Raw genomic sequence first — 14670 nt, forward strand, 5'->3', positions numbered from 1 at the left:
CACCAGCCGGGCCTGGACCGAAGGCACTGGTGTGGCTGGCTGCCAGCAGCTGGAGAGCTCCAGGGGGTGACCAGGATTACTGACCCCTAGAGCAGACCGGCAGCCAGAAGCCCTCATGTCAGTGGTGCCAGTGTGACTGCATTAGTTCCAATCCAGCTGAACCTCTCTGTGGGAAGGTGGTGTGCCCTGAGAGCCAGGGAGGGGGAGAGGATGGCTCATCTCTAATGGGAAAACCACAGGAGGAGCTGGGTTAGACTGGGAATACATACTTGACCTCCCTTCCTTTGGACCTGGGAGTGTGGAGTGCATCAGCCTCGCCTCTCCTGGGCTGATGGGTCTGATTCCTCCAACATAAACACCAAATATTTCCCTTTGTGGGGAGTGCTGTAGCCCCAGAGCAGCAGGTACGTGGGGAACAGCAGATGTAGTCCCTGCCATGCTTTTTAGAATAACTTGGCTTATTCTTTCTGACAAAAAAGACTGCAAGGGGAAGATTATAGGCTTGAATACTGAATGAATGAAAATAAATTACTGGCAGAAAAGTTCCAGATAGTTTTTCTGTCCATAAAGTACCAGGGTACATAGACCCTATTTTGAGATACTGGCAAACTCCATGCATTGATGGAAAAGCACAGGCTGGCAGAGAAGTTCTCTGGACCATTTACACTGATTTTGTAAATTCTGGAGCTGTGTTTCCAAAGCCAGGTACAGAGGATTTAAATTGTTGGCATATCAATTAACTAAATTAAGTGCTTAAAAGAAAAAAAACAACCAACAAGTAATATATAAATATTGGCACAACTCTTGTTGTTAACTGCTGGAAGGGCTCCAGAGGTACCAATGTTATTTTCAAATCAGTGTAAATGGTTCAGAAAAGTCCTTTGCCTGCTAAGTTAAACAGCAGACAAATGAAGATTTAAAACATGAGTTTCTTTAGAGGCACTGGGCTCTTCTCAGGACCCTGGGGAAGAATACTGATGGTATGATGCTCTGAAAATCATCTGTTCCCTGTTTTTTTAATCTGACCCCCACCCCACACAGGAAAATCCTTTCTCCCTCTACTGCTTATGAATTTTATTTTCCAACCACACCTCTAGCCCTAGGAGAGCTATCACTGGAGCCCTGTGTTTTTCAAACACTTGATGCACATATTATCTGAATTTCTTTAAAAGGAAGGGCTGCTGAAGGGTGGGTCCCAAAGCTGCACACGAGAGAAAAGAATATGATGTGAAGAAAAATAAAACACAAGTGCACAGATGCACTCCTAGCAACAACTCTCACAGTAATATAACAGTAAACACTTGCCTTTCTGCCTGAAAGAACTAGGCTCTGTGCAGATGTTTATATTTACAAGACACGAGTCATTTCTTGCAGTCTTTCCTCAGAGACTTAGCATTAATGTATCTGGAACTAGACTGGAATATAAATTACCTTCCACAGCAGTAAAAGTGGCATTAAAAATGCTTACCTGTTCTCACTGAGGTTACATCATGATTTTCTACACTTTTAACAATGTGATTGACTCCTCCTTTATGTTTAACAGCAAATTTCCTTAGTGGAACACAAGCCAAACTGTTTCCCAAGATTTGAGCAAGACAGGACAGCCTCCAAAAGGAGCCAGCATTGTTTAACCCTCAGAGAAACCAGGCACCAGGGAGGTGGAAGAGCAACCTCGTCTGACCTTCCCTGACAGCAGTTCCAGAACTGACAAACGTAATCAGCTAAGTCAAAGATTTAAGCCTGAACAACAGCTACCTCCTTTGGAGCTCAGCAGACTTACCCAAAGATGAAAAAAGTGGCTAGATTGAGGAAAAAATGCCGATTTTTTCCAGTGATTTGGAAATCCATGAATATGTTTCATCACTGTTTTTATCTTCATGTCTAAGTTTACTATAAGTTCAAGAGGATTCTGGGATGGAGAATTGCAAAGAATCTTCCAAGTCAGTGCTGCACTATTTATTTTCATGGAGATTGTCTGGATAACTCCACTGAAGATGGCTGCATGAGAAGCAGATGGATGCTGAAGGAGATTCCCCAAAAGACAAGAGAAGAATGAGGAATGGGGAGACATCACATCCCTGGCCAAGGAAAACCAGGCCAGAAGTTAATCAGGGCCTATGCCAATATTGCCACTTCAGTAACCCTGCCTCATGTCAGACGTAGGCCTCTCTGTTCCAGGCAACCAGATTTCTGCAAACTGATTAAACTTTGTTTTAAAGCCAATTGTGATTTTTGACCTGCTGTAATTATTGCCCTGCTACCTTCTCTTTATTTATTTTATTTTTTTTTACTATGGCTAGTGAAGATCATTTGATTTTTGAGAGAGATCAGTAGAAAGCTTAAGGCAGGAAGCAATTCCATGCCACTTATCAAAATGATGCAGATCAGATTATTTCCAGCTTTTACTTCATCTGAGCTTTGGTTCCCTATGCACTTTCAGTGAAGGAAGTGTCAGTTATGTCAAGGAGATAGATGAAAGGAAAAAACCCCAACAACCACAAAAAGCAACCCAAAACCACAAAAAAAAAATAGTCTGAACAGCAGTCTTGGTTTTATGTAACATGACCTCCCAAATAAATTTTAATAAACAAGTTTGCCCTTCCAAGTGCACACATGCCCCCTCACCTCCTCCACTTTCCTGCCATATAGCTCAAAACTAAACCCAGTGTTCTCACCTGAAGTTGGTCTCTGCTTTTTCCTTTTCTCCTTCCTGATCCTGGTGCAAACTCCTGCTCCCATTGGGTATTTCTTATCCTTCAGCACCCAAAGAAAATTTAAAAAAAAAAAAAAATTTAAGACAAGCAGCCATGGCACACTCATCAGGACGTGCTGTGAGGTTGCTGTCCACAAAATTCAGATTCACCCATGTGGTGTGCAACAGGCCAATAATTACACACTTGAGAGAGAGATTGATTATTTATTTAATTTGGAGTTGCACAAGCCTGGGTGCTTGGTGGTATTTCACAAATCAAGCACAGCTACTGGGCTTTCCATGCCATTACTTACACACAAAAACATTGTGTTAGCAACCTCCTAAGTATGATCAGTAATAACTACCATATATTTACATAACACCTCCTGACTCTTATGCATGCTCAGGGGAAGAATCTCCACCTAGGCAGGGATCTTTCTGACCTGGAGGTGTGATTTTTAACATTACAGTGAAGGTGGTTCACCTATATCCAGGTATGTTCCTGAGGCATCTGGATCTGACACTGGATGATGTGGGTTTGTGGTTTAGGGGTTACAGCGATAGTGCTGGGCTGATGGTTCAGCTGGATCATCTTAAAGGTCTCTTCCAAGCCTGATGAATTCAGGATTCTACAGGATGCATGGGCCTTAAGCCTTTTGCCTTGTTGGCAATATATATATCAACACCTTGATTTACTTCATCCACAGAGCTCATTTGCTACAGGATGTACTTGACTAAGGGGTGCTAATCACTTATCTAGTTCTACTGGCATACAATATCTTTTATTTTATTAAAACCAGGAAACTTAGGTTGGATATTAGAAAGAAATTCCCTGCAGTGAGGACGGTGAGGCAGAGGAACAGGTTGCCCAAGGAACTGCCCCTGCCTGGAAAGCGCTCAAGGCCAGGCTGGAGCTCTGAGCAACCTGCTCCGGTGCAAGGTGTCCCTGGAACTACATCATCTTGGAGGTCTATTCCAACCCCATAACGTTCTATGGTTCTCTGATCGCTGTCGGTCCCACCGACGAGCCTCCTTTACCTCGGCAAACACAAAACACGGCAGCGCAGCCGCAGCGGGGGCGTGAGGGCGGTGTCACGGCCGCCCCGCCCTCAGCACCGCCCCGGCCGCCCCTCATGAGGGGCCGCGCCGCCGCCGCGTGTGGGCAGCGCCCTTGGCGAGGCCATGGCTCGGCGCGGCCGCTCCCGCAGCGCCTTCGCGTGTTTCGTGCACGAGCAGCTGCCCGCGGCCCGTTTGGCGGACGCCGTCCCCTTCTGCTCCCAGGCATGGGAGGTGAGGGCGGAATGTCGGCGGGGCCTCTCCTGGGGGGCGCGGGCAGGCGGCTGGGCGCCATTTCACATGGCTGCCCTGTGGGGCCGTGCCCGCCTCCCCTCAGCGCGGGGCGGCTCTGGCTCGTGTTGGCACCCACGAGGTCTCTTGTTTGTGGCTTGCTCTCACTCAGAAATCCTTCGCCTAACTGGGTGTTCGTAATCAAGGCTTACGGCATTGTTAGGAAAAAAGGGACTGGGGACTGGGAGCGTTTGAGTCAGTCTTGACAGCCATCGATAATGTCCTTTGGGAGTGAGGAGTTTGTTGGTTTGTGGGACTACTAGAGGGAAGGTGGTAAACACCTTTTTATAACAGCTAATTTTCCTTCAAGTCCCTGACAGAGGAAGAGAAGAAAGTGTATGCAGAGAAGGCTCATAAATGGAATAGCAAGAAATGCCCTCAGAAGACAGTAAAGAAGGTAAATGCTGAAGTAAGAAGGAGGAGTAAATGGTATTGAGCTCTATGTGTTCAGTTCCATAGGATGCTTTGGAAGTTCTGCCTGCTCAGCACATCCTCCAGCCTCTGGAGGTTATGGCTGCAGTAATAGTACATACTGTTGTGTGGGTTGTGCAGATAATTGTTCTGGTTTGAACAGAAGGTAGAAATACTTGGTACCTCTTTAAACCATCACAACTTGTTCCTGTGGGCTCTTTGACCAAGTAAAATGTAGTTTTCTAACACCATAGCTTTATGGTTGACAGTATTTTGCAGTGCCTGACTTATTTTTTTTTTTTAATTTATACTGTAAATTGGTATTACTTCTGGTCGTAGGTTCATTTTGCTTTTGCCTTGTGGGTGTCATTGTTTAGGCAATTCTTGTCTGGTGGCCTGAGAGCACATCTTAGAGACACCTGTTTAGTTCTGGAGGAGCTGTGTGTGAACCAGGTCAATGAAATGTTGCTGCCTATGTACAAAAGAATAATTACACCCTGCCATTATTTTTAGGTTGGTTGGATATGGGAGAGAGTAGTAACACTGTTGTGGAGAACAGTATAGGAGTAGGCAGTTCAGCGTGTATGGTTGTGGTGGGAAATCGGGCTAAAACAGATAATTTCTGCTGTTCACTGCCTTGGAAAGGTGTTTGTCCCGATTGTTTGTTTGTTTGTGTCTCTTTTCCTCTCTCAGCACTTCCCTGAAGCAGAGTTACGTAAGAATTTGAATTATGCGACGTGTCAGCTTATTTTAGTCTGTGTTAGTAGTGTAACAACTTGTGTGTCCAAGGAACGAAATTCACATTTACTGACTGAGTAAATGGAGAATCTTAAATTTACTTCTTAATGCTCTGTTTCTACATAATGACTGTGAACTATGAATTAATGGTGAGGATAAATTCCAAGATTTCAAAACACTTACGTGGTGATAGAGGGAATGACAGGATGGTCATAGTTTGGAGTAACTAGTAAAAATGGATTGGTTAAATTAATCAGTCTAAACTAGAAGGGAGGTGTTAGGCAATGCTGGTTTTGGGGGTCTGCCTGTCTGGGAAAAAGCTGTTTAAAATGTGATCATCATTGTGTCATTTAGCAGGCTGAGTGTGTGTAATTAATTAAACTCCAATTTTGTATGTCAGAGAGAGCTAAGTGAAATGGCAGGTGAGTCACAAGTGGAGGCTTCTGTGTTTCCTTCCACAAGTTGTAGCATTTTAGAAGATTGTCACCAGGGAGAGGAATAATTGCTTTACCAGAATACAGATCACCATCCTGACTGTGTCAGTGGAAATAGAGAAATATGGATATATGAGATTATGTACTCCCATTTTATTAATCCCAACCCTGTACACAGACAACCACATCACTTTGTGTAGTGAAAACTCGTGTTCCTCTTTTGGAGGTGGCCAAAGCTTACTCAGATGGGAGTAATTCCTCATTTTGTTTTAAATAGTTCCAGCTGATAACCAGTTAACTTTGGCTGAGATGGTTTTCTGCAGTCAGTGTACCTGGGTGTGGATGTTACTCCCAATTTGGGTTTGAATGGTCAGATTCTGTAAGGCTGCCAGGTTTCTTTTCCCATCCTATTAAAAGCTTATTGTTCATGAGTGGATTTTCAGAGCAATCCAATGTTTTCCTTAAGGCTTTATCAGCTTTTCATGAACCTGTTTCCTTGTCAAAGACAACTAACACATGTGCCAGGGCCTTTTTTCATAAAACTTACGGGGAAAAGTTTTAAATTCCAGTTTGAAGAGTTCCTTGCCTGTGACAAGTGGTTAAATCTAAGTTTATCTGTGGTTCTTTAAAGCTGTAATGGGTTGACAAAGGTACTGAAGAGAAATCTTGCCTTCCTGTCCTGCAATTATACAGGCACTTTATATATAAACTTTTCCACCTAACCACAGCTGTTAGTGGATATTGCATTCTCCTCTGATACAAGGAGCTGAAGGACTTTATTTGGAGTGAGAAAACTTGTTGTTGTTTTTAACTTTCTCATCTTTTCCAGACTTGTACTCTGCCTAATCCAGTTGCTGCTCCTGTGACCACGAAGATGCCCAGTGCTGCTCCTTTGCCAGATGCCTGTGCTGTGTCTTGGAGGAGTGAGAAGGGTATGGTGATGGTAAAGCCATTGATCCTGGGAGATGAGAGCTTGCACTCTGAGGATATTCTCAGTGGTACCTGTACAAAGGCTGTTTACATTTTGCTGAATTTGTGTCAGATGTTTTACACTACTGGGCTACTGCTCTAAAAGATAGTGGGACATCAGGGAAAATACTGTTTCCCCCTGCCCCAACCTTCAAGAATTATATTCTCTGTTTTTCAGTTCAATGGGAGTATAGCCACTAGCAGTTTCTTAACATTCATTTCAAGGTTTTGAAGGAAAAGAGAATTTTTCAAGTCCTGCATTTATGATTTGATGAGGCCTAATCCAAGTTCAGCATAAAAGAATACTTGTACTGATTTCAAAGGGTTAAGAATTGTTAGATATCAAAGATCAAAATTTGTATGATAGAGGTACTAAATGAAACAAGGGCCTGGCCTCATTGGGAGAATAAAACAGGGAACATGCACTCTGTCAGTGCCTTTATAACATCCTGACTTGCTTCTTTATTGAAAGAACTCCCTAAAACTAAGCCATTCTAACCTGTTCCCTGTCTTCAAATGGTTGTTCTAATTAGAGTTGGGTAGTGAACATAGTTGTAATTTTCTACCCAATGAATACTGTGTTATTCTGAAAAATGATAAAAGGTAGTGCTTACAAGGCAAGTCAAGAAGCCAGTTCATATAAGCTGTGTGGTTAAATCTCAGCTCCAGCTCTTTACCTCAGTCTCTTGAACTTGTTTTCGTGTTGTCATGGTTATGGGGGAGCAGGAAACAGTAGCTCCATGAAAGTGAAATGCTTTTTAGTGCCCTCTGTGCCAGGGTCGTGCTCCCCTGTTGTTGTGATGCAGATTTGATTGGGCTGATCATGCTGGCTTCAGCTGACACAATTGATCTCCCAGCTGAATGAGAGGCACAATGATCAAGGATAGCTGAGATACGTTTCGTGATGCTGCTCCTAGTATTTCTCAGTGCAAGTTCTGTATGGTTCCCTGGAGCTGTATCCACTTCTTCATAAGGTAGGAGAGGTGTCTTTGCTGTGACCCCTCAGCTCATGCAGTTTCATTTCAGTTTCCCTTAGTTTCACCTAAGGGTTCCTCTCCATTAGGCTTAGGGAAGGTGCTGTTAAATGTCCTAAAGCCTGGCACACAAAACTATTTATGTGTAAAGACAGTTACACATCTCCAGTGGAGCAAGTAGGATTGTTTTGATTTTGACAGAATGATAGAGTAAGGATTAAATAGCTACGTTGAGTTTCACTGAGGACATTGTGACAGTCATGAAGAGAAGGATTAAGATGTATTGTAAAATAATTGTCATAGCTGGATACTTTTTAATTAGTAAGTGATAAATCTATTTCTTAACATTTGTGTTGAGTATTCTTGCTGCTTACTTTGGGATCTCATTTGGTGGAGGAGCAGCAATCCTTTTAATTAGCAGGCTTCTCATCTTCTTGCCCCACAAGACTACTACCAACTCATTTTAGTGGTGTAAGCTGCTAAATTTAGCTTGTGAGGCTGTTTTGCAGCTACTGATTTGGTTTTTCCCTAACCTTATTTTTCTGAAAGGGCAAAGAGACCTATTCTTAAAAAGAATAATAGTTCCTGTTGGATTGTAGACCTCTTAATATCTTGTGGGTTTGGAGTTTGGCTGCTTTTTTTTTTAGTTGCTTGTGTTTGTTGGGTTTTCTGCCCCATCTCTACACACAGTAGGATCTCTGGAAGGTGTATCAGCCCTGCCAGTGTGCCTGAATTCTCCCTAAATGTTGTTACCTTGTCATCTTGTATACAGAGGAAGAGCTGTGTGTTTTGCCTGGTTGCTACCCCTCTTCACCCAGTCACAGGAGGAAGTTCACCCAAGCTTTCCCTGGATGAGGTGAGACCAGCATGGCTTCCGTAACCCCTGGTGGCTTGTCTGGAGATGGTTTTGCTCTTTTTCTTTCAGATACAGTTGCAGACATCTTCTACTTCCTGGACATTTACAGCTATGGGAAGCTGCCACCCCAGTGCGAGCAGCGCTTCCTTCCCTGTGAGATTGGCTGTGTCAGGTACTCCCTGCAGGATGGCATCGTGGCTGATTTCCACCACTTCATAGACCCAGGTGAGTTCCAGGACAGTCAGGGAAGTGCTGGGAACAGGGAGCCTTTCTGGGGTCACTGCTGCCCGGGTTAGACTTCTGCTGTTAAGGCAGGTTCATTTCTTTGATGATAAATGGTCAGACTTCTTAAAATGTCAGAGCAGTGCTGAGTGTTGTTGTTGAGAGGGTAGGCTAAATCCAGGAGAACCTGCACATGTTGATACTTTATATTTCATGTCTGTGAATGTTTCTCTTGATTGGACTTAAACACACTCTACAATGCACTTTTTAAAAATGCATATGACTGAAAATAATTTTTTCCAGAAGTAGCTGTGACACTTTTACAAGGCCACAAGGGAAGATGGAGCTGTTCCTGTCTGTATGTGAAGCTGTGGTGTGTAGTTGAGAGTTAAGGATCTCTCCGTGGTGGTGTTGGGTGGTGATTGTCCTTTTCCCTCTCTTTTGCAGAAGTACCACCACGTGGCTTTCGGTACCACTGCCAGGCTGCTGGTGAGTACGAGTGGAGAAAAAAAATGGTGTGCAAAGGTGTGCAGCTTTAAAATCATCTATCTGACCTCTCTCCAAATGTTGTATAAGTCTTGGTAGCCCTTGTGTGTGTCTTCAGCATGAAGTGCTAATTAACAACAGGGTAACTCAAAGATGCTGCTTTATATTGAAAAGTTACGTTTAGCAGCTTGGTGTATATTAACAGAATTAAAATATCTACACCGTTGTTGTGTCTGGCTTAGCCTGCCTGTTTCCTTTGTGACTTTCAGTAACGTTTATAGACTCCAGTTTGTTTCTATTAGGACATTTCCTCTCCTTGTATACAGAGGGAACAGACTTGGCCCGTGTTTTCCTACCTCTGGTACTTGGATCATGGCCTTTTGAAAGGGGCAGGAGTGTGGGTGTTTGCTGACAGAAGCAAGGGTTTGGTGGCTTAAACACAGACCCTGTCTGTGGAGACGAGTGTGTGTGTTTGTTGCATACATATACAGAAGGATAAAAAGGAGGAGGGAGCTGTATCTCCTAAGGAAACTGGACTTCTCACAGCTTTGTGGTTTTCTGTTGTTTGCCTTTTTTCCCTGTGCCCCTTGCCCCCTCCATTAGGTGATGAAACCCACAAGATCCCCATCTCTGGCTTTCACCTTCCTCGTTCTTGTTACGCCGTTGTCCTGCGGGAGCTGCTGCAGTTTGCCCAGCCAGCCAGGGGTGCTCAGCCTCGCTTCTTCTGCAGGGTATGCTCAGGGGCCAGGCTCTCAATCTCAGCTTCTGCTTTGGCTCCTGTTGGTGACTGAGGGCAAACTTCACTCTAAAACCTGATCAGTGTGCATATAAGTGGGGAAAGGCACTTTTTCTAAAGTGCCCCAGTTCCATGCAGGAAAGAATGGCCTCTAGAAGCCAACCTTTTTATAAAGCAGAGACCTAATTTTCTGCCTTCTTATTTTCAGCCTGCACTTCTGGCTCTAATCTACTGATGAACAGGGTCTATTGTTCTCTGACATTGTTATGACTTGGGTTAAGGGCTCCTAAGATTTGAGTTAAATGGGATGTGCTCAATAATAGTCATAAATCCTGCTTTTTTGAAAGGATATTTTTACGTTTTCGTGACTCTTTTACGACACGTGTTACTCTTGGGGAGATTTTTGCTCAAGCTTCATTTTCCAGGGAACAGAATAAAATGTTAGGATTCAGAGGTGTTTAAGTTTCATAACAGCTATATTATGTTTCCATTTAATTCAAACCTAACCTTAATCCTTAAAAAGTGGGGAGGGACAAGATCTTGGGCTCCATCCATAAATACAGGACTCTGAGGAAGTATGCATGAAATCTGGTTCCTCTTCAGGATAGCTGTCAGGGAGATTGTGTTCCGTACCACAAACAGTTTTGGTTTGGAGGTAACTTTTTCAGACCTAGTCAGAAGTCATGGAAGTGTCAGAATTTTATGCTGCACTCCTTGGAGATGACAGAAATCTTTTTCCCTGCAGTCTAATGACAGATTCCGAATTAACTGGTGCCTTGGTCGAATGGCCAGCATAACAGGTAGGAAATGGGTAATTTTTGTCTATCCTTTTGCCCTTCTACCCCCAGAAATAAGGGCTGTGTAATCATGGCCAGCTGTATTTGTCTGCAGAGAATGTCTCAAAGTTTTCATAAAAGCTGATACCGATAGCTAGAGCTGCTTTATTGTGCTCTTCCTTTCTCCCACCACTTTCTAGGCAGCCAGGTTTTATTAACACCACTGGTAGAATATCTCTGAGTTTTGATGGCTATGATAAGAGGCTGGGCAGTGAACAGAGACTGACTGAGAAATGAGCTGAGCAGGATATTCAGTAACTCCTGTTCTCCTGGCCTGGATTTTCATTGAACTGTAGGCATGGAGAGCCACTGGGAGCTTTTTGCTGTGGAAGACCTGATCATGAACCTGTACCAGCAGAAATACCAGAAGGAGCCGTCCATAGTCTGGATGTATAGGAAACTGAATGTGTGCCTGTGGGATTTCTCCAGTAACACCAGGTGTGTCGGGTGGTTCTCTGTGGAGGTGCCTCTTTTCACATCCTTCTGTTGGTGTAAAAAGTGAGACTTGCTCGCAGTGTTGCCAGGAGCATATTGGGTGATGATGCAGTTAATTTAGAAATAGACACTAGTGCTTCCTCTGCTGCTAACTTAAGAAAAGAACCAATAATCTGATCTTAAATTTCAGTAGATTTTAAAAAACCATGTGAGTTATTCTTGGAAGTCTGCTTGGAATATGGATTTTAAGATCCAGTGGGTTCATCGTTGTCACTTTGTCTTTTTATAGTGAAGCAGTTTTCTGTTTCCATGAGTGCCTTCACCCTTAAGGGCAATGGAAGAATCTACTTTAAAATGCACATTTGGAGAGGGAAGTGAGGATGTTTATGCTATGAGGAACCATTTCACATTAATGGAAAACTTGAAATGGTTCAAATGGTTTAAATTCCATTTGTCTCTTAGGGTTCTCTTTTCTCCCTGCCCCCCACCTCAGCATGAAGCAGGTTGCCTGGTAAGCAGAGCTTTAAAACTCTGCTTAAACTACTAAGGGCACAGCTGTTGAACTCTGAAGTTTTAAAGGTACTGCATGGTCAATTCAACAAAAAGATACCATTTTTAATATTTGTTCCTGTTCACCTGGCCAGACCTGTTGTTCTTGTTGATTACCAGTGGAGGTGCTTCTGAAATAAGCCTGCACTTCATTCCATGTAGGTGCAAGTGGCATGAGGAGAATGATATCATCTGCTGTGCTCTGGCATCCTGTAAGAAAATGGGGTGAGTATTGCTGAGCAGTTGTCTCCAACTTGGTGGCTTTTATTTTGTTAGCATTGCAGTAATGAGAAAAGTGTTAATTACACTAGAATTCACTAGGTATTTTCAGTGTGCTTTGGCATATCTCTGCTTTGGAAACTTCTATACTGCCTGACATATAATGTAAATCCATAAGGTTCTGTAATCTTCTTGGTGCAGAGAAAGGAAAAGTAAATAGTTGAGAAACAAGGAAATGCCATATATGATCTCTCTTGACAGCAGTAGTAGCACTTAGAGAGACATTAGTAAACAGTCTTTCATTCAAAAACCTCATCATGGGCTGCTGTGCGCCCCCAAAAAAGTTGCTTTTCACACTTCAAGGGCTGCATTTGATAATGTGGGGGAGCAATTTGGTTTTATTTCATTTGTAGTTGTACAACTGGTGGTCTTGGAAGGATTCAGGGGTGCTGCCATGAAATCCTTCTGCCCTCTGTTCTGTGTGTCTTGTGCTTTGGTTACTTCTGTTTGTGAGTTGAAGAACATAAAACGCTGTGCTTCCACACATCAGCATTCCAGCCCTCTTAGCCAAACTTTCCTTGTTTTCCTTTCTTTCTTGGTCAAGTTACTGCATCAGTAAATCCTTTGCTGGTATGTATGGAGTGTCACTAACAGCAGCTCATCTCCCCCTGCAATACTCTGATTGTGATCCAAGCACAAACACCAGGATGGAGAAACTGGATGCTGGACATACCCAGGTGAGAGTCTTTCAATTGATACCCTGATTTATTTCCAGGTGCCAATTTCAGGTGAGCTGTTTTGTCTTTGGGTGCTGTCCTTTGTTACATATGTTGGGCAGACTGATGAACTTTCAGGATTTTGACCCTGATTCATAGGTTTGATGGTTAGTGGTGTGTATTTACCAGATACATCTACCTTATTTTGAATTTTTTTTTTTCATACAGAAAATGAAAACTGAGAGTTCTGGATGTGACAAACCTTTGGGTTCTCCAAGACAGGATCAAGAGTTTGTGCCTTCTAATTGTGAGTTTGAAACTTCCACATTTTTTAAGTGGAAAGATATCTTTAAACATAATTCAGTTGTTGCTTTTTCAAATTTCTGGGCTTAGATGTTGCCTGTAAGTGGTGCACAACTCTGTGTGAGCTCTGCTTATTCTTGTGTGTGGATTTCAATGAATTTCTGAAGACTCAAGCATGAAGAGCTGGCCTTTTCTTATTGGAGAGATTCTTGTGGTCAAAAATGTCTCTCAAAATTCAGTTTTTCTCAGAAGTGTTGCTCTCTGATTTATGCTTTTTCTGTTACATGAAGCCATTCCAATGGCCAGGTGCTTTTAGGCAGGGCCATGTTTAAAATACTCTCCATGCTCTTAAACCATTGTCTGATCAGACTGAGTTGAGCCTTTTTGCAAGTGTTCTGTCACAACTCTGTTAAATACTTCTCTTGTAAGGTCTCTTTTTGCAGAAAGGATTTTTTTTTGCTAGCAGGCCTCTGAGCTCAGTTCATCTGGGCATTGCATGGATAACCTTCAGAGGAACAGACTCAGGTTTGCAAAATAAATAACTAAGAATTCTGAGTTTGCAGCTTGATTTCATGCTGAATTAAACTCTGTTCCACCTGGAAATCGTGATCTTATCTTGGTGTCTGTGGAGGACACGACCTGCCTGACTTTTTGTATCAGAGCTGTTGAATGGGTTCAGCTCCACAGCATATGAAGAGCAATTCCATTAATTTCTGCAAGCTTTAAAGGCTGATTTGATGTGCAAACTGTATTTAATTTAATAGGTGATTCTCCATGTGGTGTGAAGACCTCCCCGTGTGAAACAAGCGTTGTACAAGGAAGAGGAGTGATACGATTGCTGAGAAGTGCATCTGATCTAGCCACGTCCTTCAGTAATTGAAAATCTCTCTCACATCCAGGACAGCTGTAAATTCTGATTTTATTTCCCTAAGATAACTGTAGTTTCTCCAGACTGTGGTTTTGCATCTTTTGTGCAAAGCTTGACAGTTGAAGTTTTTGTTAGAATGATAAAACTATTGATTTAAAGAAGATAGAAAATCTTGTTCATTATGTACAGGAAGACTTACTTTGAAGGGACCTGACAGTTAAAACTGCATGCTGTGCTAGTTGTATTTCTTGATGAATGGAGTGCAAATTCATGATTGATTAATCAATATAATTGAATTAGAAGAACTCTTTAGTGACCAGTGTGACTTAAAACAACTTGAACTTTTTGGTTTATTTCTTTTTTAGTAGCCTTCCCATCCCCTGCGTGTGGAAGGTAGAATTTCAACAGTCTTGCTTCAAAAACTGATGCAGGGGGGAAAGCACTGAAGGTGCAAAGGGCTGCCCTAGGAGAGTGAATTAAAAGTCAGTAATCCCAAAAGTTTGCTGTAATATCAGTTCTAGCCATGAAAAATTGGAGTGGTCCTTCAAGGCAAAAAACCCACAAATGTTATATAAAATGTCTTGAAAGAAATACTCGGGTAAATTCATCTGCCTGAAAATCTTCTTAGAAGCACGGGCTTATTATCTACATCACAAACAGGTACAGCATAGATTTTGGGATTTTTTATTTGCATCAGTTTTCTGTTTAAGAAATGCATGTCTCCCAAACTTAGAGACTGAAGAGAAGAGGTAGATGTTATGGGGTTAGTTTATTTTTGGTTTGGGGTTTTTTTTTTGTTTTGTTTTGTTGTTTTTTTTTTTTTGTTTTTTTGTTTTTTTGTTTTTTTGTTTTTTTTTTTTTTTTTTTTTTTTTTTTTTT

General features: G+C 42.4%; 1 protein-coding gene across 1 annotated transcript; it reads left to right on the forward strand.

Moving 5' to 3' along the window:
* The first annotated feature begins 1932 nt into the window (after positions 1-1932).
* MAEL (maelstrom spermatogenic transposon silencer) lies at positions 1933-14603 on the forward strand. Its single transcript, XM_063419255.1, has 12 exons — positions 1933-3982; positions 4350-4436; positions 6452-6554; positions 8491-8646; positions 9091-9132; positions 9733-9860; positions 10611-10665; positions 10998-11139; positions 11848-11910; positions 12509-12641; positions 12849-12927; positions 13688-14603. Exons 1-12 carry the CDS (start codon positions 3875-3877, stop codon positions 13801-13803), a joined length of 1212 nt encoding a protein of 403 aa, XP_063275325.1. The 5' UTR covers positions 1933-3874; the 3' UTR covers positions 13804-14603.
* Positions 14604-14670: the final 67 nt, after the last annotated feature.

The sequence above is a fragment of the Prinia subflava genome, chromosome 25, assembly GCF_021018805.1.
Source record: "Prinia subflava isolate CZ2003 ecotype Zambia chromosome 25, Cam_Psub_1.2, whole genome shotgun sequence".
In the NCBI taxonomy this organism is placed as follows: Eukaryota; Metazoa; Chordata; class Aves; order Passeriformes; family Cisticolidae; genus Prinia; species Prinia subflava.

Coding starts and splice junctions, on each gene's coding strand:
- MAEL (XM_063419255.1), top strand. CDS start 3,875: ATGGCTCGGCGCGGCCGCTCCCGCAGCGCCTTCGCGTGTTTCGTGCAC. Junction 4,437..6,451: donor CTCAGAAGACAGTAAAGAAG/GTAAATGCTGAA, acceptor CATCTTTTCCAG/ACTTGTACTCTGCCTAATCC. Junction 11,911..12,508: donor GCATCCTGTAAGAAAATGGG/GTGAGTATTGCT, acceptor TTCTTGGTCAAG/TTACTGCATCAGTAAATCCT.